The sequence below is a fragment of the Polyodon spathula genome, unplaced genomic scaffold, assembly GCF_017654505.1.
Source record: "Polyodon spathula isolate WHYD16114869_AA unplaced genomic scaffold, ASM1765450v1 scaffolds_1693, whole genome shotgun sequence".
In the NCBI taxonomy this organism is placed as follows: Eukaryota; Metazoa; Chordata; class Actinopteri; order Acipenseriformes; family Polyodontidae; genus Polyodon; species Polyodon spathula.
The window spans coordinates 21,100-44,000 of record NW_024473169.1 but is presented as its reverse complement, the minus strand read 5'-3'; the positions used below and the strand labels follow the sequence as shown (position 1 = coordinate 44,000).

At 47.2% G+C, this 22,901-nt stretch overlaps 1 protein-coding gene across 2 annotated transcripts in view; it reads left to right on the top strand.

The window, feature by feature from the left end:
• Positions 1 to 7,136: 7,136 nt before the first annotated feature.
• Positions 7,137 to 22,901, top strand: part of LOC121310039 (spectrin beta chain, non-erythrocytic 1) — a 34,261-nt gene continuing 18,496 nt past the window's right edge. For both annotated transcript variants that reach the window (XM_041243246.1, XM_041243245.1), the window contains exons 1-20: positions 7,137 to 7,334; positions 8,776 to 8,949; positions 9,193 to 9,284; positions 9,727 to 9,807; positions 10,050 to 10,165; positions 11,403 to 11,515; positions 11,787 to 11,974; positions 12,526 to 12,643; positions 12,837 to 12,995; positions 13,321 to 13,623; positions 14,177 to 14,330; positions 15,619 to 15,962; positions 16,599 to 17,125; positions 18,186 to 18,323; positions 18,846 to 19,602; positions 19,735 to 19,937; positions 20,386 to 20,476; positions 20,846 to 20,992; positions 21,480 to 21,743; positions 21,885 to 22,109. In XM_041243246.1, the coding sequence (XP_041099180.1) occupies positions 7,152 to 7,334; positions 8,776 to 8,949; positions 9,193 to 9,284; positions 9,727 to 9,807; positions 10,050 to 10,165; positions 11,403 to 11,515; positions 11,787 to 11,974; positions 12,526 to 12,643; positions 12,837 to 12,995; positions 13,321 to 13,623; positions 14,177 to 14,330; positions 15,619 to 15,962; positions 16,599 to 17,125; positions 18,186 to 18,323; positions 18,846 to 19,602; positions 19,735 to 19,937; positions 20,386 to 20,476; positions 20,846 to 20,992; positions 21,480 to 21,743; positions 21,885 to 22,109 (4,377 nt within the window). In that variant the 5' untranslated portion in view covers positions 7,137 to 7,151. The remainder of the gene's footprint in view (positions 7,335 to 8,775; positions 8,950 to 9,192; positions 9,285 to 9,726; positions 9,808 to 10,049; positions 10,166 to 11,402; positions 11,516 to 11,786; positions 11,975 to 12,525; positions 12,644 to 12,836; positions 12,996 to 13,320; positions 13,624 to 14,176; positions 14,331 to 15,618; positions 15,963 to 16,598; positions 17,126 to 18,185; positions 18,324 to 18,845; positions 19,603 to 19,734; positions 19,938 to 20,385; positions 20,477 to 20,845; positions 20,993 to 21,479; positions 21,744 to 21,884; positions 22,110 to 22,901) is intronic.

The window sequence follows — 22,901 nt, the reverse complement described above, 5'->3', positions numbered from 1 at the left end:
TCTGGATTGGGAAAGTCATCAGCATTTCCCATTTGTAGTTTTGAGGTTTACCTGTAATTCAAAAACATTTTTTTTTTATTGCTATGGCATTTTAGAAAACCATAAAGTTCCACTCATATTGGTCATTTCATATTAATTCATGATTGTCATTAGCGTCATGGGTAAATATGGCTTATTGTTTACTTCATTTGGATATAAATTATATGCCTGTTCATATGTAATTATATACTGAGCATCAAAAGAAACAGATCACTTATATTTGGATAAAATTCACTAGCTGTGATCAAAAAATGACAAACTCTGTTTCAGAGCAGGTGCAGTGACTTTGTATCGTGCTGATTAACAACTGACATCATGAAGATGCTGCAGAATGATCTGTCGATCTCGGGCAGGTGTTGTGACTCTTGGTCTCCCGGTTGGCGTCCTGTCATTGACAGAGCGTGTCTGGCTATACCGTCTCGCCGGGTTTGAAATCGCTGGCTGTGAGCGCCCGAGACGGAGAGCCACAGCCCCGCTGCCCCAGTCCAGCCTCCAGCGTGCCGATCGCACGAAGGCGCTGCTCTCTTGACAGACGTTGGTGTTTTTCTGTGATTTTTTTCTTTATTGCTTTTATTCAAGCTTGCAAGTCAGCAGCCGAAATCGCTCCACGTCCAGCGTCCAATCAACTGTCTCACTAATCAGGTGTTTAAGTGCTTCAGTCACAGTCGCTCAAGCGTGTCATGGGCAAGGGTGAAGGATGGAGCGATTTCAAAAGAAAAACATTTTTTCAATGTTCATCATTTATATACCTGATTTTAAAAAATAAATAAATGCATTAGTGATAAGTTTCTTTTGCTGTTCGGTATATAGGAATAACGTATACACTAATTTATATAATAAGGCTGTAATTCCTCCAAGGGGCTTTAGTGACTCACAAGAGTGCTAGCTTCAGTACCCAGAACCCCATGAAATGAGTCTTCCAGCAGAGTAGACATTATTCTTCTTCTTAAATAATGGCCCGTCAATGCTGGTTAGGTTCCCAGTAGCCGATTGAAACTTAGTCAAGTCAGATCTTAAAGGATCCCAGCGATTCAGCCTCAACCACAAGGTAACCCATTCCACACGCTGTGCGTCTGTGTAGAGAGGTGTCCTCTACCCTCTCTCTCCACCCGTTTACAGCTTGGTCTGCTGCTCTTGGTTTCTGTGCTGTGCCTAAAGTGTTGACTGGGGTTGTTTTTGTTTTTTGAAACTCCTTTTAAGATTTTAAAGGGTTCAGTCGAGTCCCTTGTCCTCTCTCTTTGTTCCAGGCTGAATAGTTTCACGTCCTTGAAACTGTTTTCGTAGCTCATTCGTAAAGCCCTGGGATTAGTCTGGTTTGAAACTGATCCGAGACGAATAGCAAGCGATTTTCCCCCAGCGCTGTACGTGTCGTGACACGTCACATAGAAGAAACCGGGATTAATCTGAAGGTGATCTTTCTGAATAAATAAAAATGTCTATCTATATATAATCTATCGATCTCTATCTATCTATATATAACTGCAGTGTACAAAATTGAAGGCATATGAAATAAAAGGTTTTTAAAAAATGTACCTTTTCTTTCATATATCTCCATTCAGTAATTAATCAATCAATTGATTATTGATCGCCGTGACTTATTTTGCAATCCTCAGCATTCATTGATCATTTAATTGCCCTGATCTTGTATTTTGGAGCCTGTCCTGGTGAGCCTCCCTGACTCTGCTTTCCTTGCCTTGTTTCGTCAGGAGAAGTGGCAGGATCCAGCGGAAACACTCTGATGTCCTTAATAATGTTTTCTCAAGGCGTGTGTTATGCGTACAATAATATACAGACACGTTTCAGTTGTAATTTTTTGCTTTTGAAAAATGTTGCTTGCGATTCTGAGAACTTTTAGTCACCAACAAACCTCTGCTTTTATACTGGGGTGAAACTTGGTAAGGACATGCTTTCTATTTTTTGTGACTGTCCAAATCTGGGTGTCTTATAGAGGTTGTCAGTGTAGATTGAGAGAATACAAACAAACTGGACAGCAAACTAGAGCGGCTTTGTTTCCAGTTTGGAAGCATCGACAGTAATGGCCAAAACCAGTTTTGCATCGCTAGAATTTTAGGATTGAAACATAATTTAATAAAGAATGTCGCACAAAAGGGTACAGTCTGATGATATTAGATGATAAGTCTCAGTGGCAATGCCGGCATCACTGGGCTGCTATATTTGCAATGCAAACCGAGTTGTGGCTGTGAGTATGAAGCTAGACTGTTGATGACCAGTAGTGTCGACCACAGACGAACAACTGCGTGTGTGTGTGTGTGTGTGTGTGTGTGTCTGAGAATATCTTAAACAATGCGAAGATTAAAGCCTAGATTCTGTGCTTTTAAATTAGTGTCGTCGTCCTAGTCCCCCCCCCTGCAGTAGGGGAGGATGGTGCGCTAACAAGGGGCGAGCTTGGATGGGCTGAAATGGTCTTTTCTCGTTCCCAAACTTTTCTTGCCTTCTTATGATGGTAGTGGCGGCGATCTGCGACTTCGCGATACTGATGGCTCCAATTTTGTGTCCGGCGATGACTGTCGCAGACTCGCACGTGATTTGATGCAGGATGAAACCGAACACTTCTGATTTTTTTATTCATTATTTTTTTGAAGGACTTCATGGCTCTGTGCGCATGGGCGGGGCTGTGTTCAATGACACACCGAGGTCGCTGTCGTTTCTCAGATAACTTGTGCGATGTTAGGATAGGGAGGGACTCACACTGGCTCAACCGGTTTAAAATGAAATGAGAGAGAATAACTGAGCTAAAATAATGACCTACCGTTTACTTGCACCCAGAACTCGTCTGCTTCAAATGTGTTATTTAAATGGCCAGGAGCCAGGAGTTTGAACAATCAGGCCCCTGGTAATTAACTGGTTCTTGTCACAGCATGATTCAGTCACACTTGTAGGTTCACAAACAGGAGCTGTTGTTACAGCTGTAAGGGAGGGACCATTTACTGAACATCTCCTGATCAAAATAATATACGCCAGTGTGCAAATTAATCAAAACCCTTATCAATTTGTCATTGATATCCTTTCTATACCTGCCTGCATGTAAACCTCTGGGTGTGAGAATTTCAGTTTCCGCTCAGTAGTCAGTGAGAAACAATAGGCAGTCTAGGGTCACACACTCGGAGTGTCTTCATGTTTGGTACGCTGCTGTATCGAATCGTTTTTAGTCTCTTTGCAGGTAAAATGTAACTATTTCACTGCCAAGATCCTGGAGAGAAATCTATTTCTGCTTCATTGAATTTCAGGCACTGATGAAGGCACTAGCTGAAACGCTTGTCTGCTTGACTCGGTCTCTTCTAGTTTCAGTAACTCTGATGAAGGCACTAGCTGAGACGCTTCTCTGCTTGACTCGTACAGATATTTCTACTCTTTGATCCGAGATGCCATTCCCCTTGCATCATGCCCTCAGGGGTGTTTTGGTTTTGTTCCCAAAACATTTCACTGTTATCAGATACAGCCCAGGCACGAGAGATCTGCTGTCCTTCGTGTTTACAGATAGTAAAAGAACCCTAATAAATTCACAGCCATTTCGACTAGAATGAAGACTTTGAGAAAGACTTCCAGTCAACACTCTTATCACTGAATTGAATAAGCTGCTTTTAGCATTTCTAGTGGTTCTAGTCTTGGTGGTCACCATCGTTCCCGGTATGTTAAACGTTAAAGTTAACCATCTACGAAATGAAGCAGACTCTCACGGTAGCGTATAGTGCTACCCTTGCCCCTGAGCGAAAGAACAGAGAACACCACCCCACTGCATACTCCCTTTAATGACAGTAGCATGTGTCAATTCAATTCGTGACTTTGGTCAAACCTGCTTTCCTGTCTCTGTAATTATCATTCCCAGCAGCGACTGGAAACGGAACTGGTAATTACAACGTTCCTGCTGTTTTAATGGGCCCCCCCCACACACATCCTTACCACAAGCTGCTGAGCGCTTCACCATCTAGAGGTGTCTGTCCCTCCCTTTTGGGTGTCATTAAGAAACGACTGCTTCAAATTGCACTCCGAGCGGGACCCCCTTTCTTACTTACTGTGCTTGGAACCGTTGCAGGCTGGAGAAGCAGTAAAAAGGGGATCCCTATTTCCAGACTGAAAAAAAACGTTTTCTGTTCTCTTCAATTCACTGAAGCCGTAGCAGCTCTGAAGCGGTTCAAATAACTGTATGCAATAACGCAATCGTATTTATTTATTTTTATTTGCAGTTCATAACTGTATCAGTTAAACAAATAGCTTATCAAGACACAATTGGGACTAACTTAAAAGACTCACTTAGCTGGAGGCGCTTCCAGGATAAAACTAGACCGGATCCAGGGAGCCAAACAGAATTATCAAACAAGAAATCCCTGAGGTTGTATTTGTGAATGGCGCTCGCACAACTGAGTGAATTACTCTGCTGTCAACATGCTCGGCACGCTGCTGCAGTTTTGTACTTTAAAAAAAAAAAAAAAAAATGCAAAATATCCAAACCAGTTTATAAGAATTTTACTGTTTCCAGGGACAATCCCAGCGCTCTCTGGTCGTCTGGTTACCCTAATTGCCACGTACTGACTAATAATATTCAGTATTCATGGCTCTAAAGCAACTTCGCTTTTTCTTAGAACATTTGTAACAGCGCTGGCTTCCTGCATTATTGATCAGTCTCTAATGTGATGAGTTGAAAGCTTAAACCAACACGTTTACAGGAAATCCGCATGAATATGATGGGCAGGATTGGGTCAGCCAGCCATTTCTTCATCACTGTTAGGAATTTTAAACAGGATGTGTTAAGTACAGCAGGATCTAGCGTCATCCAATACTAACCTTTATGATTTTTGAAAATAAAATTTACAGCCTGTAATAAACTACTGTTTGGATTGGTGTCACACTGGGGTATTTATTAATTTTTAGGGGCTGCACATTTAGGTCTGTTTCGCTCAGTTGAATTGAAGGCATCTGGTTCAGAATGGCTGTGGTTTTGAACAGTGTGTCTAGGAGGTTCTGGGTGTGTCAGTAACTGATGTCTGTGTTCACAGCTGCCTGCCTGCCTGCCTGCCTACCTGCGGTTAGTTTAAAGCGAAGCCCTGCTCTCTACAGTCATGTGATCTTTTGTTTTGTCATCACACGAATGTCCTTGCTGTTCACAATACCACTGGGCTGGCGCAATTGCCCGAGCCTTCCAAGGTTTGAGTTGAAGAATAAAAATCATTCATTAGTAGCATTGAGTTGTTTGAATATTAATAGCAAAAATAAACATTTGTTCATGGATAAGGATCTAAACTGGAGTTATTCTTTACATTAACATGGAAGCAGAGTTGTATGTAATTGTATACAGTAATACCCGTTTCTTTTACATGTCTGATATGCGTGTTTTCAATGCTCTTTTTCTGATGGCAAGATTTAGTCTTGATTAGCATGGAACGGCCACCTTGAAGTAGAAACACACAAGAGACACAAATGACAGGCTTCTGTGTTTTGGGGGAAATGTCTTCACGCAAGGGGTGTTCGATATGACATCGTCGGACATCCCGCACAACAGTTCAGGGGCTGTGCGGTCACATGCAGGTCCAGAGCCGGCTCAGGTCTGTGCACAGGTATAAACAGGGTGGCTCAAATAAATCTTTTCATCTGATCGTCTCGAAGCCCGCTCAGGTCCGAGGTGCAAGTGTAAACACACTGTGTGCAGCTCGTTCCTTCGCAATTTTTCCTCCCAAGTTTTATATTTTGAGGTTAGAGATGAAAAGAGAACTCGCATTGGCTCTTTTAAAAAAAAAAAAACCTTTTGTTGCTTGTGGCCACACTCCAGTCAGCCGGCTTCACGATTTCAGGGTTTAGAGGTGAGAACTCTCTTTACAGCCATGTGGCAGCGATCCTCCTGCGAGGTAAATAAATGCCAGTTTTCTTAACTTCTTTGTTTCCTCTTTGTGTAATTAAGTCATCAAATCTGTTTTTTTTTTTTTTTTAAGTTTTTTAAGAACACCTGGTGTGTTAGCACGTTTTCTGTAATCTTCCACTGTTCTGTTGAAAGTCAAAGTACGACTAGAGCTTGAAGAGAGATCTTATATCATGTTTACCTTTTTGAAGTACAGTTAGTACACGAGAGTGTAACCATCCACCTTTCCCCCTGCAGCATTCTGCCCCTAGTGGCTGTAAGAAATACTACATGGAACAAATGTTTTATCTCCACTGGTGTCGGTGTTGCAAGGGGGAAAGGTTAGTGGTTACACTCTGATGTACATAGGTCCCAAGTTTTATCAACTGGAACGCCGGTCCAGACTATTTTCCTGGGGGTACCAGGGTTCGGGAAAGCATTTTGGACAGTGATTAATCTGACCTAAAGTATTAATTCCATTTTGAATCAGTAAAAGTAAAAGAAAACAACGACATTGGTTCGTTTTTAAAAAGATCTGCCACTTGAATTGTAAACTTGTGAATGAATGGAGTGTACTTCCCATCATGCGCTGATAATGACAAACTGCAGTTTTTTACAATCGCCCAAACAGTGTTCTTTATATAAGGGTTAGTTTTTAGGTTTTAATGTCACTTGGGTGGTAAAACAGAATAAAGAGAACATGAGCTTTTGAAGTTTGAATTATTGTTATAATTTTTTTTTTTTATGTTTTTAAAGTGCAGTAGACCGCAATATACTTGTGTGATTCCTGGGGGCGAGGCTTTTAATAGCCCTGAATGGAGCAGCTCTTCAAGAATAAACATGCTATTTTCTGAGGAAGTTGCTTCACAAGAGCTGGGTTATCAATCTGTTCTGGTTGAATGTCTAATGTTGTTTTATCTTTTTTACATGAACTCTATTACAAAATTACAAAGTTGGGTTGAAGCTATGAGAATGGAACAGGAGTAGAGCTGATTAGAACTAGAATTACTGCATCAAAACAGCATTTACCAGATAGAAAGTCACGTTTGGGGTGTTGTATTGTATTTTTATCACCGTAACTAATTTTGCGAGCCTCGTTTTAAAAGCATCCGTTGATCGTTTTAACTGCCCTGGTGCCCTGTATTGGGCCTCAGCTTGCTACACTAAAACTCTAGTTTGTATTTGAGAACTGTCCAGTGAAAAATCAGATTGCTTTTAATTGTAATAATGTTTTCTCAACGCATACGTTATACTAATAAATATGCAAATTGTGTTTTATTTTTTTTATTCAGATGAACGCGAGGCTGTCCAGAAGAAGACTTTTAACAAATGGGTGAATTCTCACCTGGCCAGAGTAAGCTGTCGAATAAGTGACCTCTACACTGACCTGCGCGATGGACGCATGCTGATCCGTTTGCTGGAGGTGCTGTCTGGAGAGCAGCTGGTCAGTATTGAATCTCGGGGCTGGACGCGTTCGCAGGGGGGCGCAGATCGCTTTTGAAAGTTGCTGCTAATCTTTTAGTTTTATATAGCGCCTTTCGTAGTGAACCACCATCACAAAGCGCTTTACAGAAGTAGGTTGTATATGCAAAGTCCCTTGCAATAGGACGTTGATTAAACACCTCATCCACAGGACGGAGCACAAGGAGGTTAAGTGTCTTGCTCAGGGTCGCACACAGCCAGTCAGTCAGTGGTAGAGGTGGGATTTGAACCAGGGACCTCCTGGTTACAAGCCCGGGACTTTATTGTATTGTTGCTGCCGCTGTGTGAGGGTACCTTGATGCTAGAATACATTATCAAACTGCTCAGATTTCTTACAGAAGCGGTCAGGTGCTGCTAGCAACATAATAATGAGGGGGCCACGCTCAACCTGCACCTCACTGCTCGGGGGAGGGTTTTCACCCTGGTGTTCATCTACAGACTTGGTTGTGAGACTTCTCTTTCTCTGGGGGTGTGCCACATACTGTATTCCGCCAGTCCTGCAACTGTGGGACCTGTAAGATAGTAACTGGGAAAGTGTCATGCAGTTTTTTCAGTAGCAGGGCTAGTGATGGAGAAGCCATTGACTGCTGGGACACAGAGGTCAGTCAGCAAGTAAGGTCATTAATAATCTCGGCTGAAAGTTTGAGAACCCCAGCTTTTAAGTCAAGCATTTTTTTTTTTTTTTTTTTTGAAAGATTGTGAAGGATTAGGGGTGACTTGATTTGGTTACCTAGTCATGTTGTTGAAGGAGACTCTTCTTCACACAGAGAGTGGTGAGGGGATGGAATGGGTTACCTAGTCATGTTGCTGAAGGAGACTCTTCTTCACACAGAGAGTGGTGAGGGGATGGAATGGGTTACCTAGTCATGTTGCTGAAGGAGACTCTTCTTCACACAGAGAGTGGTGAGGGGATGGAATGGGTTACCTAGTCATGTTGCTGAAGGAGACTCTTCTTCACACAGAGAGTGGTGAGGGGATGGAATGGGTTACCTAGTCATGTTGTTGAAGGAGACTCTTCTTCACACAGAGAGTGGTGAGGGGATGGAATGGGTTACCTAGTCATGTTGCTGAAGGAGACTCTTCTTCACACAGAGAGTGGTGAGGGGATGGAATGGGTTACCTAGTCATGTTGCTGAAGGAGACTCTTCTTCACACAGAGAGTGGTGAGGGGATGGAATGGGTTACCTAGTCATGTTGCTGAAGGAGACTCTTCTTCACACAGAGAGCGGTGAGGGGATGGAATGGGTTACCTAGTCATGTTGTTGAGGCAGAATCACTGGGATCCTTTATGACCCGACTTGACAAAGTTCTGAGATCAATCAGCTGCTCGGAGCCAGAGCTCAGATTGGCTGAACGGCTGCTGTTTGTAATATTCCCTGTGTTCTTGTGCTCTGTATCTCTAGCCCAAGCCCACGAAGGGTCGCATGCGAATCCACTGCCTGGAGAATGTCGACAAGGCCCTGCAGTTTCTGAAGGAGCAGAAAGTTCACCTGGAGAACATGGGGTCACATGACATCGTCGACGGCAACCACAGGCTCACGCTGGGCCTAATCTGGACCATCATCCTCCGTTTCCAGGTACACAGACCCCCACCCCCACCTCCCTTATGCCCCCCATCCCGCAATGCTTAAGAAAACTACAGCATTTATTCAGTCTTCCAGAGTAATCAACGGAGCCTTGGGGTTCTGTAGAGTTGCTTTGTGTAGAGTTACATTCATTTCCACTTGGTTTCTCTTTAGTTACTAGGCGTGTCATGTTGTCTCATGCTTCAGGTATGTTGAGAGGTATTCCTGACTGTCTGTCTGTTTGTCTGTCCACAGATTCAGGACATCAGTGTGGAGACAGAAGACAACAAGGAGAGGAAATCTGCCAAGGATGCCCTACTGCTGTGGTGTCAAATGAAGACTGCGGGGTGAGAGAGAGAGAGGAGAATGGAGGGGGAGAGAGAGAGAGTGGAGAATGGAGGGAGAGAGGAGAGAGAGAGAGAGAGGAGAATGGAGGGAGAGGAGAGTGGAGAATGGAGGGAGAGAGTGGAGAATGGAGAGAGAGAGTGGAGAGAGAGGAGAATGGAGGGAGAGAGCGAGAGAGAGAGAGGAGAATGGAGGGAGAGAGTGGAGAATGGAGGGAGAGAGTGGAGAATGGAGAGGGAGAGAGAGAGAGTGGAGAATGGAGGGAGAGAGAGGAGAATGGAGGGAGAGAGTGGAGAATGGAGGGAGAGAGAGTGGAGAATGGAGGGAGGAGAGAGAGTGGAGAATGGGCTGAACTAGGCGAGAGCTTGGAATGGAGGGAGAGAGAGCTGATAATACTCTGTTGGTTCTTAAAGGGTTAATCTTGTTTGTGTTTTTTTCTTACAGCTATCCTAACGTGAATGTGCACAACTTCACAACCAGCTGGCGAGACGGCCTGGCGTTCAGCGCGATCGTTCACAAGCACAGGTGAGCGCGAGGTCACGGCTGGCACGAGTCTGGTTGCCATAGAGACGGCTATACAAACTAAATACATTCAACGATAAAAGTTTTGACTAACAGTCTTTTTTTAATGTCTTGACCTTTTGACCTAGTTTTTCTCCATTTGGGGATGACCCATGGAGACCCCTCAGTAGTGCAGTGTCCCATGCCTGAATTCTCTCTCTCTCTCTCTCTCTCTCTCTCTCTCTCTCTCTCTCTCTCTCTCTCAGGTCAGACCTGATTGAGTTTGACACTCTGAAGAGGTCCAATGCTCACTATAACCTCCAGAACGCTTTCAATGTGGCTGAGAAGGAGCTGGGCCTGACCAAACTGCTGGACCCAGAGGGTAAGACTGCATTCGGACTGAAGCCACACACGCACACGCACACACACGCACACGCACGCACACGCACACACACACACACACATGCACACGCACGCACGGACACGTACTAGGGCAGGAGTGATGGGGGTTTTTGGGGGACTTTCCTAATTAATAATTATTAGTACCATTGTTTTGCTCGGAGTAGGGTATTACTGTATTTTATAGGGCTACATTTTTTATTTAATAAGCAAGTTATGAAATCAGATAAAGGCACAGTGACTCAGAAAAGGTCTTGGTAGCTGCCTGGGAGTCTGTATTATCCGTCACTGTTTAATTAAACAGAACTCTTCATAAAGGCTGTTCGGTCTGGAGAAGGAATACATTGGCCATAGCAACGTTGTCTACATAATGTAATTAAGGGAATCCTATGAGAAATGAATACTGTAATGAACCCATGTGCAGTTTAGTTATTGATGGCTATTAAAGGATTCAGTGTATCGATGCTTTGCCCCAGGCTTCATGTGCTGTATACAGGACATTATACTTGCTTTGATTCAAACAGATTTGATTAGTCAGGGAATGAAGACAGGAGAGAGGCAAACTGAAATGCTCACTTTCTCTCTCTCTCTCTCTCTCTCTCTCTGTCTGTCTGTCTGTCTCTCTTGCGCTCTCTCTCTGTCTCTCTCTCTCTCTCTCTCTGTCTCTCTCTCTGTCTGTCTCTCCTCTCCCCTCTCTGTCTGTCTGTCTGTCTCTGTCTCTCTCTCTGTCTCTCTCTCCTCTCCTCTCTCTCTGTCTCTCTCTCTCTCTCTCCTCTCTCTCTCTGTCTGTCTCTCTCGCTCTCTCTCTCTGTCTCTCTCTCTGTCTGTCTCTCTCTGTCTCTCTCTCTGTCTGTCTCTCTGTCTCTCCCGCTCTCTCTCTGTGTCTCTCTCTCTGTCTGTCTCTCCTCTCCCCTCTCTGTGTGTCTGTCTGTCTCTCTCGCTCTCTCTCTGTGTCTCTCTCTGTCTCTCCCGCTCTCTCTCTGTGTCTCTCTCTCTGTCTGTCTCTCTCTCTCTCTGTGTCTCTCTCTGGTGTGTCCACAGTCTGAAGAGACTCGTTGTCTCTCTGGTCTCTCTCGTCGAGAGAGACAGACTCTCTCTCTCTGTCTCTCCCGCTCTCTCTCTGTGTCTCTCTCTCTGTCTGTCTCTCCTCTCCCCTCTCTGTGTGTCTGTCTGTCTCTCTCGCTCTCTCTCTTTCTCCCTCTCTCTGTCTCTCTCTCTAGATGTCAATGTGGACCAGCCGGACGAGAAGTCTATTATCACCTATGTTGCCACCTACTATCACTACTTCTCTAAGATGAAGGCCCTAGCTGTGGAAGGCAAGAGAATTGGAAAGGTAGGTTTGCATCCTGGCTCTCCAAGCTCATTGCTGGGGATCCCACAAGGAGCAATGACCCTGGCTCTGGGTTAGGGAGGGATTGTTTCTCCTCACTGCTCTACAGCAGCCCCTACAGGCCAGGTGAGCTCAAACACCTGCGGGGCTCGTCCTCCAGGGGGCGGTAGCTCACCTCCGCTGTGGAGCTCGTGAGTGTAAAGAGGCGATTGGCTTGGGGATGGGGTGCAATGCTGAATTGGGGAATAGCGTGTCTCTGCGTGCGTCCCCTCAGGTGCTGGACTACGTCCTGGAGTCTGATAAGCTGATCGAGAAGTACGAGACCCTGGCTTCAGACCTGCTGCAGTGGATTGAACACACCATCATCACTCTCAATGACAGACAGCTGGCCAACTCGCTGAGCGGAGTACAGAACCAGCTGCAGGCTTTCAACACCTACAGGACTGTGGAGAAACCGCCCAAGTGAGTGTCCTGACCCTGCAGGAGGTCCAGTGAGTGGCACTGCGCAACGCATGGCTCTCCTGGGTCCAGAAACATCAGAACATAAAGGGTTGGGAACGAGAAAAGGCCGTTCAGCCCATCAAGGCTCATCCCTTGTTAGCACACCATTCTCCCTTACTAGGGGGACTCATTTTAAAAGCACACTCTTTTTTTTTTTTAATGATCCCAGTATTTCAGATCCTACTACCTCTCCTGATACATTCCCTGCATTTATAACTCTCTGTGTAGGCAGTGCTTCCTGCCTTCTGTTGTAAACTCTACTCGGCTTCCATTTCTGCCCGCTTGTTCTTCTGTCTGTGCTGAATGTGAAGTTGAGTTATGATTTTCTCTCAGCTCATGATAATGTGCACATGCCTGTTTCAGTGGCATTGATGAGACTACACGTCTACACGTTACCTGTCGGGATATTGCATGAGGACGCTGGTTGCCGATTGCTCCTTCACACCCTGTGCGCTCTTGACCGGCAGTGTCTCTTGCTGGGCACCGATTTTTGGTTGTGTTTCGTCTCGCAGGTTCACGGAGAAGGGCAACCTGGAGGTGCTTCTCTTCACCATTCAGAGTAAAATGAGAGCCAACAACCAGAAGGTGTACATCCCGCGCGAGGGCAAGCTCATCTCTGACATCAACAAGGTAGAGCCCCCCCCTTTGAGGTGTTACTGCTGACCTTGCGTAGCGCCATTGCGAAAATTCCACTTTTTCAAAAATTCAAATTAAAAATAAATAAATAGAATCTGCGTCTCATGAAAATAATAATTGCATAATAAAAAGATTCTTGTTCCGTTTTCTCTCCGTTCCCCCCCCCGTCCCCCCGTCCCCCCCCCAGGGCTGGGAGCGCCTGGAGAAAGCCGAGCACGAGAGGGAGCTGGCTCTTCGTAACGAGCTGATTCGTCAGGAGAAGCTGGAACAGCTGGCTGCTCGATTCGATCGCAAGGCAGCGATGAGGGAGACGTGGCTGAGTGAGAACCAGAGGCTGGTGTCCCAGGTGAGCTTCAGACACCCCCCCCCAGCACCCCAAAATCGCAGCCTTGTACCCCACAGCAACACGCCCACCAGCGCTCCGGATAAGACTTTGGGGTCATGGAGAGATTTTTATATATATATATATTTTATTTATCATTGTGTAATCAAAGAAACTACAAAATGGTATTTCAGGAGGTATACCAGAAGCTGGAATAGTTCTACAGTATTTTAGATTTCGAAATGTTCTTTCAATTAGTCAGTGAGAGAGTTGATGAAGGCGTGCTTCAGTCTCAGCACTAGGGAGAGGTTGAGTGTCGCTAGTGTCACTGGTTGTGTGTTTTTTGCAGGATAATTTCGGCGTGGACTTGGGGGCGGTGGAGGCGGCCACGCGGAAGCACGAGGCCATCGAGACGGATATCGGCGCGTACAGCGAGCGTGTGGCGGCCGTGGCAGCCGTTGCCAGGGAGCTGGAGGCGGAGCGCTACCACGACGTGCGCAGGGTGCTGGCGCGCAGAGACAACGTGCTGAGACTCTGGGATTATCTGAGAGAGCTGCTGGCCGCGCGCAGGGAGAGAATGCACAGGAACCTGGACCTGCAGAGGGTCATGCAGGAGATGAGCTACATCATGGACTGGATGGGAGACATGAAGGTACTGAGGCAGGCAGGGAGAGAGGGAGGAGTGTGTGCGAGAGAGACGAGCTACATCTTGTGCAGCATAGACTTGAAGTGAGTGAGAGGAAGAGATGTAGTGTAAGTGTGTGTGTGCTCTCTCCCCCACTCTCTGTCTATTTCTCTCCCCCTCTGTCTGTCCCCCATCTCTGCCTCATTCTCTCTCCTCCTATGTCTGTCCCCTATCTCTGCCTCATTTCCCCCTCTATCTCTCTCCCCTCTCCTCCTCCCTCCCCCTCTCATTTTCTCTCTCATTCCCTCTCCCCCTCTCTCCCCTCTCCTCCCTCCCCCCTCTCATTCTCTCTCATTCTCTCTCCCCTCTCCTCCCTCTCTCATATTCTCGCTCTCCCCTACTCTCTGCCTCATTCTGTTTCTCCCCCTCTGTCTCTCTCCCCTCTCCACCCCTCTCTCTCCTCCCTCTCTAATATTCCCTCTCTCACCTGCTCTGCCTCTTTCTGTCTCTATCTCTCTCCCCTACCCTCCCCTTCTTTCCTCCCTCTCTCATTCCCTCTCTCTCTCTCTCTGTCTTGCAGGCTCGTCTCCAGTCTCAGGACTGTGGGAAGCACTTGCATGATGTTGAAGAGCTGTTGCAGACTCACACGCTGGTGGAGGCTGATATCTCCGGCCAGGCGGACCGCATCAAAGCTGTGCGCTCCGGAGCAGAGAAATTCACCACCGAGGCAGAGGGTAACTGACCCCCCCCACCTCCCACCCCCCCAGTCCAGCCTCTGTATCAGAGCTCTGATCACTAACCCCAGTTTTTAAAGCGTTTTCAAACATTTAAGCGTTAACAGAATTGTGAGCAGTGTTGTGTTTGACACTACGTGTGTACAGCAATTGTGTGTGTGTGTGTGTGTGGAAAAGACTGATGCGCGTCCCAGTGTATCAACACTACAGCCGACCTCTCTGTTTGACACGCATTTCTTTGATAATGGTTGAGCAGTTAGAAACCACATTTAATGCTCGAATAACCTTCAGACCTGTAACTCTTAATCTCTCCAACTGGCAGTGGCTGATCACTATCACTGACATAACTGCACTAGCCCCCTTGTCTTGTGTTTTGTTTTCCTTTAATGTGAATGAATTGGACTGTACAGCAGAACCCCAGAGTTACGCACACCTTGGGAATGGAGGCTGTCCGTAAGTCTGAGAATGAGTTTTCAAGTGTGCACACCTGCTATCTACACCCTCAATCCTGAGAATAATACAAGGAATTCAGCACGGTAATGCAACACTCGTAGTGTTCAGATTTGACAGGCTTTAAACCGGTACGATACATATTTAACTCTCTTTTGAAACTGGAACTGGAGCAAAAACACAGATTTAAACGTCCAGGAAAACCGGGGTTAACGTTGCGCTGGTTTTTATTTGATTTTAAACAGAACGCATCACGCAGCTCGCTCAGTCAATCAGACTCCTTTGGCTTGAAAAAACTCTGCTTTGTTTAAAACTAAAACGTTTCTAGTAAAATTCCCCATGCTTGCTTTGAAATGTGCCTCACCTCTGTCTGGATACATTAGTTGGCACAGCAATGTTGCTTCTCCAGGACCAGCACGCCTCTTATAGGGGCGACTGTCTGTGTATTGCACGCCTGGCTGAGTGATTGCACGCTCCCAGCTGAAAGTGGGGTGTCCGATAGAGCGATAGTTCGTAACTCTGAAGTTCTGCTGTGTGTTAAATACTATGCAGGTTATTCAAATGTTAAACATTTAGAATTGTATCTTAACGTTCGAACATTATCAGAAATCTGCATGTAATATAGATGTGTTGTGTATTTAATATTTCTGATTTTCATCCTAGTTTATTCCATATATATGTTCAGGGTGATCGGAGCAGTTTCCAACACTCCGATAGTGCTAAAGATTTAGCAAGTGAAATGGAATAGAAAAAGAGAAATACTGCTTGAATTGAAAATGCATTGCAGCTTACTCGGCTGCAGTGGAAAAGCTGTCATTCACCTCTTCCTTGTTTTCAGGGTACAAGCCCTGCGATCCTCAGCTGGTGCAAGACAGGGCCACCCTGCTGGACCGTGCCTACCAGGAGTTGGGCAGGCTGGCGGGGGAGCGGCGGGGCAGGCTGGAGGAGTCGCAGCGGCTCTGGAAGTTCGTGTGGGACATGGGGGAGAAGGAGGCCTGGATCAGAGAGCAGGAGCAGATCCTGTCCACCCAGGACTGTGGGAGAGACCTGACCTCCGCGCTGAGGCTTCTCAGCAAGCACGAGGCCTTCCGCCACGAGATGGGGGGCCGGTTCGGGCCCCTGGAGCAGAGCGTGCGCGTGGGGGAGGGGCTGGTCGAGGAGGGCCACTTCGGAGCCCCACAGGTCAGTCTGTGCTTTTCGTGTTTTGAATTTGTGGGCTGAAATTCTGGGGCTTGAATTTTGTTCATGAAGGACGTCTTTCTGCAAAGAGTGACGGTGTGAGTTTGTCAGCCCACCGCTCACACACCAACTCCTGTTTATCTCTTGTAACCCACTTCAACTGTGTTCAATGTTGTGGAAACTTTGACTTGTGGCCTAAGAGGGCTGCCTGGGTCATGTGACCTTGTCCGGGTGATAAAGGCCTAACGCTTTGAGATAGTGCCTTCATACTCGCCCCCCAGCTGTATTCTCTGGATCAAGTCCTACTCCTACAGAAATTTGCCTTTTCAGTGACATATTTTATTCGTAATCTTTAATCTTTTTCACATTTCCATATTACTTGGCGCTTACAAACCATTTGATCTGATATAACACACCGCTTAGATAAAGCACCTGGGCTTGCTTAGTTTTTGTTCACAAAAGCTCCCATTTCCAGCTTGAATCTCTAATTTAGAGAGCGCTGTCTGCTTTTAAGTTTAGTGAATCACAGCAAATTACTTGAAAGCACATACCAAACGTTTGCGAGAGTCGATAAGCCTCTTCAAAATTGCTTCAAAATTGAGTTTTCAGGAAACCCCTAAACCACCCGTTTCAATGCAGGTTAAAGAACGCATCACAGAGATCCGAGCCCAGTGGCGCCACCTCGAGGAGGTGTCCCAGCAGCGCGAGGAGCGGCTCCGGGAGGCGGTCACGCTCTACCAGTTCCAGGCCGAAGCGAACGACATGGAGGCCTGGATCCTGGACACCTTGAGGTTCGTGTCCAGCCCTGAGGTGGGGCACGACGAGTATTCGACCCAGACGCTGGTCAAGAAGCAGAAAGACGTGGACGAGGAGATCCTGAACCACAGGCCCGTCATCGACTCGCTCCACGAGCAAGCCCTGAGCCTCCCCGCCGAGCAGGCCCGCTCCCCCCAGGTGGAGGGGCGTCTCCCTGCCATCGAGCAGCGCTACGAGGAGCTTGTGGCCCTGGCTGCGGCCCGCCGACAAGCCCTGCAGGACGCCCTGGCACTCTACTGCATGTTCAGCGAGGCTGGGGCCTGCCAGCTGTGGGTCGGGGAGAAGGAGCAGTGGCTCAACGCCATGGAGATCCCAGACAAGTTGGAAGACCTGGAGGTGGTGCAGCAGAGGTGAGGGGTTTTTCCGCTGTACATTGAGTCCGTACGGGCATTCAGAATGTTTACACGCCAGCTGTAGTTTAGCGAAGACCGTTAAAGTTGCTTTGCTTGCCTCTCTCTCTTCCCCTGTAGATAATCAGTTTGTGCCGCGTGACTACACTGGGCATCAGAAAACTACTTTTAATTTGAATACTCCGTACCTCTCACATATACATCGTGATCAGGGAAATCTGCAGTAGAATGGGAGTCTGTTATCTCTTAGCTGTCCTCAGAATCTAGGACAATGGGTGTAGGCTAGGAATAGTCGACTCTCGTCTGCTTTAATGTTTTCTGTTGAATTTACCCATTGCTGTGGAATATGCATTTCCCCATCCAAATTCCCATTTCTGAAAGAATAGTGTAATATAGATATTTTTTAAACTTGAAAATAAACACAGCAAGCGTTTGCCTTCTTGACGCACTGTCTGTCCAGGCAGCCGGTTTAGTTTGCTTCCGGTAAAGGATTGAACACACACTGCATAGAGCTGCACCATTTCTTCAAATGTCTTCAGTGAAAAAGACACATCAAAGATTGTAAATCTTTCTGCTATAGATCGCGCTGTCCAGTACAAGAAGGGGGGCATTTCATGCGTCTGTTTGTTATTTTTAAAGACTTTTGATATTTCACTAATGGTCTTTAAAAGGCGGATATAATAAACAGAATATTCTACAATGTAGCATTTACTGTTTTTCAGGTAAGCATTTCAATATTTAGGAAGATGATCACGATTAGTGAAAATAACCCATTTTAAATGACTTTGCTTTTTTTTTTTTTGCTTTTCTGCATAGCGTGTTTAGTCATGAAATATCTTGAAATACCTATTTTTAGTGAAGTAAGCCATTTTTTACAGTGAAAAAAAGAATCTTGCTGATTTAACTGCTTTAGAGACGTGTGTTTTTATGACTCTTAAAAGGAGCGTTGCTAAAGAAATACTTTGATGGCAGCTGCGTGAACGAAGGGGTCTGTCTGTGAAATCGAACCCAGGTTCTGGGACCCCTGAGTTCCGTTGCTGACTTTGCTCCCTCTTGGCAGGTTTGAGACTCTGGAGCCCGAGATGAACAACCTGGGCACTCGAATTGAGGACGTGAACCAGATCTCCCAGCAGCTGCTGGGCACGGAGCAGAGGCGCCAGGTGGAGGTGTGCAACACACAGGAACAGCTCAATGCCAGGTGGGCATCAGTGTGACGGAATGCCAGCTTCAGTGTAACGTTGATGTATTCTTAAGCTATTGACAGTATTAGAATCAGGGGGGAATGTAGAAGTTTGCCCATGTGTCACACTTACATCTCTGGCCAAAAGTTTTGCATCACCCTGTAGAATGAACTAATTCTGCTTCATAAAGTCGAATGAAGCCTGACTAGAAGTGAAAGATTTTGAATTCTAGCATGAAGTATTACTATTATGGCTTCTGGAAGACTTTCGCAATGTGATTTTGTAGTTTCTGTGATTTTACATGATGCTAAAAAAAATTAAATTTAAATTCTTGGCTATAGCTGTGGTTAATCATTTCCACTGACCAGTGAGGATCAAAGTTGATGAGAAACTGTGTGTAGAATTGGAGGTTCCGATTTCAATGTTGCTTATTGTGGGTTGTGTTCACAGCGGGGTTCAGTGGAAACCACTCGAGATGACTTAGAGATACTCACGGTTATTAACTCTTCCCTCTGTCCCTTTGCCTCCCTCCCTCGTAGGTGGAGAGAATTCCAGAACCTCGCCAACCAGAAGAAACAAGCCTTGACCTCTGCTCTGAACATCCAGAACTACCACCTGGAGTGCAACGAGATCAAGTCCTGGATGAGAGAGAAGACCAAGGTCATCGAGTCCACCCAGGGGCTGGGCAACGACCTGGCCGGAGTCATGGCCTTGCAGAGGAAGCTGACCGGCATGGAGCGGGATCTGGAGGCCATCCAGGGCAAGCTGGATGACCTGAATCAAGAGGCCACCAAACTGGGGGAGGAACATCCCAGCCAGAAGCCCGAGATCCAGGCGGGGCTCGCTGACATCCAGGAGGTGTGGGAGGACCTCAACAACACCATGAAGGCCAGGGAGGAGAGCCTGGGAGAGGCTGGCAAGATCCAGGGCTTCCTGAGGGATCTGGATGACTTCCAGTCCTGGCTGTCGCGCACCCAGACGGCCATCGCTTCTGAGGACAACCCTACCTCGCTCGCAGAGGCTGAAAGGCTGCTCACCCAGCACCAGAACATCAGGAACGAAGTGGACAACTACAAGGAGGACTATCAGAAGATGCGGGCAGTGGGGGAGGAGGTGACGCAGGGGCAGACGGACGCACAGCACATGTTCCTGAGCCAGCGTCTCCAGGCCCTGGACACGGGCTGGAACGAGTTGAGGCAGATGTGGGAGAACCGGCGCAATCTGCTGGCCCAAGCCTTCGACTTCCAGACCTTCCTGAGGGACGTCAAGCAGGCCGAGGGCTTTCTCAACAACCAGGTACATACTGTCTAGAGAGCCATCCCTAACACACGCTGTATCCGGGTCTATCACACACTGATCACACTGTTTTGCAACTGTACCTATAACTAAAGCCCCTGACTCACGCCCCCTCTCCCCGCTCTTCCCCAGGAGTACGTGCTCTCCCACACAGAGATGCCCCCCACGCTTCAGGGAGCCGAGGCGGCCATCAAGAAACACGAGGACTTCCTCACCACCATGGACGCAAGCGAGGACAAGATCAGCAGCGTGGTGGAGACGGGACGCAAGCTAATGAGCGAGGGCAACGCCAACTCAGACAAGATCCAGGAGAAGACCGACTCCATCCACGAGAGGTGAGGGGGAGAGGGAGGAGGTGATTTGAGAAGACTGACTCCATCCATGAGAGGTGAGGGGGAGAGGGAGGAGGTGATTTGAGAAGACTGACTCCATCCATGAGAGGTGAGGGGGAGAGGGAGGAGGTGATTCCAGAAGACTGACTCCATCCATGAGAGGTGAGGGGGAGAGGGAGGAGGGAGAGGGAGGAGGTGAGGGGGAGAGGGAGGAGGTGATTCGAGAAGACTGACTCCTTCCAGAGGAAGAATGAGAGGGAGGGAGGAGAAGGTGATTCCATCCAGAGAGAGTGAGAGGGAGAGGAAGGAGGTGATTTGAGAAGACTGACTCCTTCCAGAGGGAGAGGGAGAGGGTGATGGAGGGAGAGCACAGCGAGGACAAGCCAAAGCCGGCTTGCGCAGGGTACAGTGGAGGACAGTGTAAAGCGTCTGTCTTTCTGTCTCCGTTCAGACACCAGAAGAACCGTCGGGCTGCCACTGAGCTGCTGGCCAAGCTGAAGGACAACCGGGAGCTTCAGCACTTCCTCCAGGACAGCCAGGAGGTAAACTGGGAGGACTGGGAGCAAACCATTCATGTGTGCTGAAAAATCATCTGATAAATAAGCATGCCACTTGCGTCGGGGTGGAACGGTCAAAAAGGTCCCCCTTTTAATTTGCATTCCCTATGCAACCTGCAAGAGATTCAAAATGAAAGGAGGAGGGGGACACTTTAGAGCGCCGCACCACGACACTGCATTCAGACTCCAGGGACTGAATTAACTGTGGTGCTGCTGCAGCAGTCCAGTGTAACCGCTGCTGTGTGAGGCGATGCACAGAAGGGGTTGCTTTGCTGTGGGATTGCTGTGGTCTTTGTGGGAGTGTTTGGCGGTGTGGCTGAAGCCCTCACGTTGTGGTGTTGTTTTGATTCCCAGCTGACTCTCTGGATCAATGAGAAGATGCTCACCGCTCAGGACTTGTCCTACGATGAGGCTCGGAACCTCCACAGCAAGTGGCAAAAACACCAGGCCTTCATGGCTGAGCTGGCGTCCAACAAAGACTGGCTGGACAAGATTGACAAGGTCTGGACATGCTTACACACACACAGGGACATGCTCACAGATACTCGGCACTCACTCACCAGATACGCACACGCACACACAGAGACACACACAGACAGACACACACGCACACACAGAGACACAGACAGACACACACACACAGACACACACAGACACACACACACACACACACAGACAGACACACACAGACAGACACACACGCGCACACAGAGACACACACAGACAGACACACACGCGCACACAGAGACACACACAGACAGACATTCGTCATCTTCATTAACACTGCCCCCCCTTCAAAGGAGTGCAAACCAAGCCTTCTTTAAAATCCGCATTCTTACCTTTTTATTTGCACAAGCAACATGATCCCAGCCCTCCATTTAAACAAGGGCTAGCCAAAGCTTCATTAAAACCCAATTCAAATCACTGGCCCCTTTTGAAGCAGTGCTAGCGAAGGCTTTACAATCTTTTTTAACCTGTGTGTGTGCAGGAGGGGAAATCCTTGGTGTGTGAGAAGCCGGAACTCGAACCTGTGGTCACTCAGAAGCTCGCTGACCTGCAGCGTCTGTGGAAGGAGCTTGAGAACACCACCCAGACCAAGGCGCAGTGCCTCTTCGACGCCAACAGGGCGGAGCTGTTCACACAGAGCTGCTCCTCTCTGGATTCGTGGCTGAAGAACCTGTCCGGCAAGCTGCAGAGCGATGACTTCGGGAAGGATCTGACCAGCGTCAATATCCTGCTCCAGAAACAGCAGGTAGGAGAGCAGTTGTGCCTAAACATTTAACCCTTAGCGGTCCATTTATTCAGCGCTCCTCAGCCACTTTATTTTCACACGCTCTGTTTATTTAAGTGCCAGGTTTTTTTTACTTGCTTAAATTCCCCCCCCCTGTCTCAGATGCTGGAGAATCAGATGGAAGTGCGTGAGAAGGAGGTAGAAGCCCTCCAAAGCCAGGCCCTGGCGCTGTCCCAGGACGACAGCAACACCGTGGAGGTGGACGCCAAGCAGAGGGGGGTCCAGGAACGCTTCCAGCTGCTGCTGGAGCCATTGCGAGCCCGGCGCATGAAGCTGCTCGCCTCCAAGGAGGAGCACCAGTTCAACAGAGATCTGGAGGATGAGATTGTAAGAGCCCGTGAGATTCTCCCACGCACCGAGAAGCCGTCTGCGTCGAAGCAGCTCTCTGCGTTAGGATTTGTGAAAATACTGCACAGCTGTGGCCAAAAGTTTTGCATCACCTAGAATTTTAGGATTGAGACTTCATTTAAAAACAACTATATGAACATTTAATTGAGGTCTTTTGTTTAACATTCAAAGAAACCACAACATGATCTCTCTAAAGTTTACCGGAAGCTATAATAGTAACACTGCATGTAATTCAATATGTTAACGTAACATTATTCAGCAGGTTTCATTAGACTCTTATGAAGCCAAGTTTGTTCATTCTATAGGGTGATGCAAACTTTTGGCCAGAGCTGTTTATTGTGTAGACTTGAGTCAAACAGCAGTGCATGGGAAGTGCTACAAGAGAGCCGTGTTTATTCAGGAGAGCAGGATGTGTGGTGTGTTGTCATGGACACGCACGTAAACAAACAAAGAAGGCTTCACCATTTTTCTCCCTCTTAAATTTGCACTAGGAACACTATCGCTGCCCCCCTGTGGTAGAAGAGTGATAGCCCTTTCTTTTAAAATGATTTTGCTTCCCTCTTATGAGCACTAGATCAATGATCACTGCTCCCCCCACACACACGCAATGTAAATTAACAATACAGCACAACCTCAGTTATGAACACCTTGGGAATGGTGATCTGTCGTAAGTCTGAAATGTTCCTGACTCTGCAAACAAGTTTTTAGTTGTTGTAATAAATGTGCACACCTGCTGTCTACACCCTCAATGTGGAGACTAATAACCTCTCT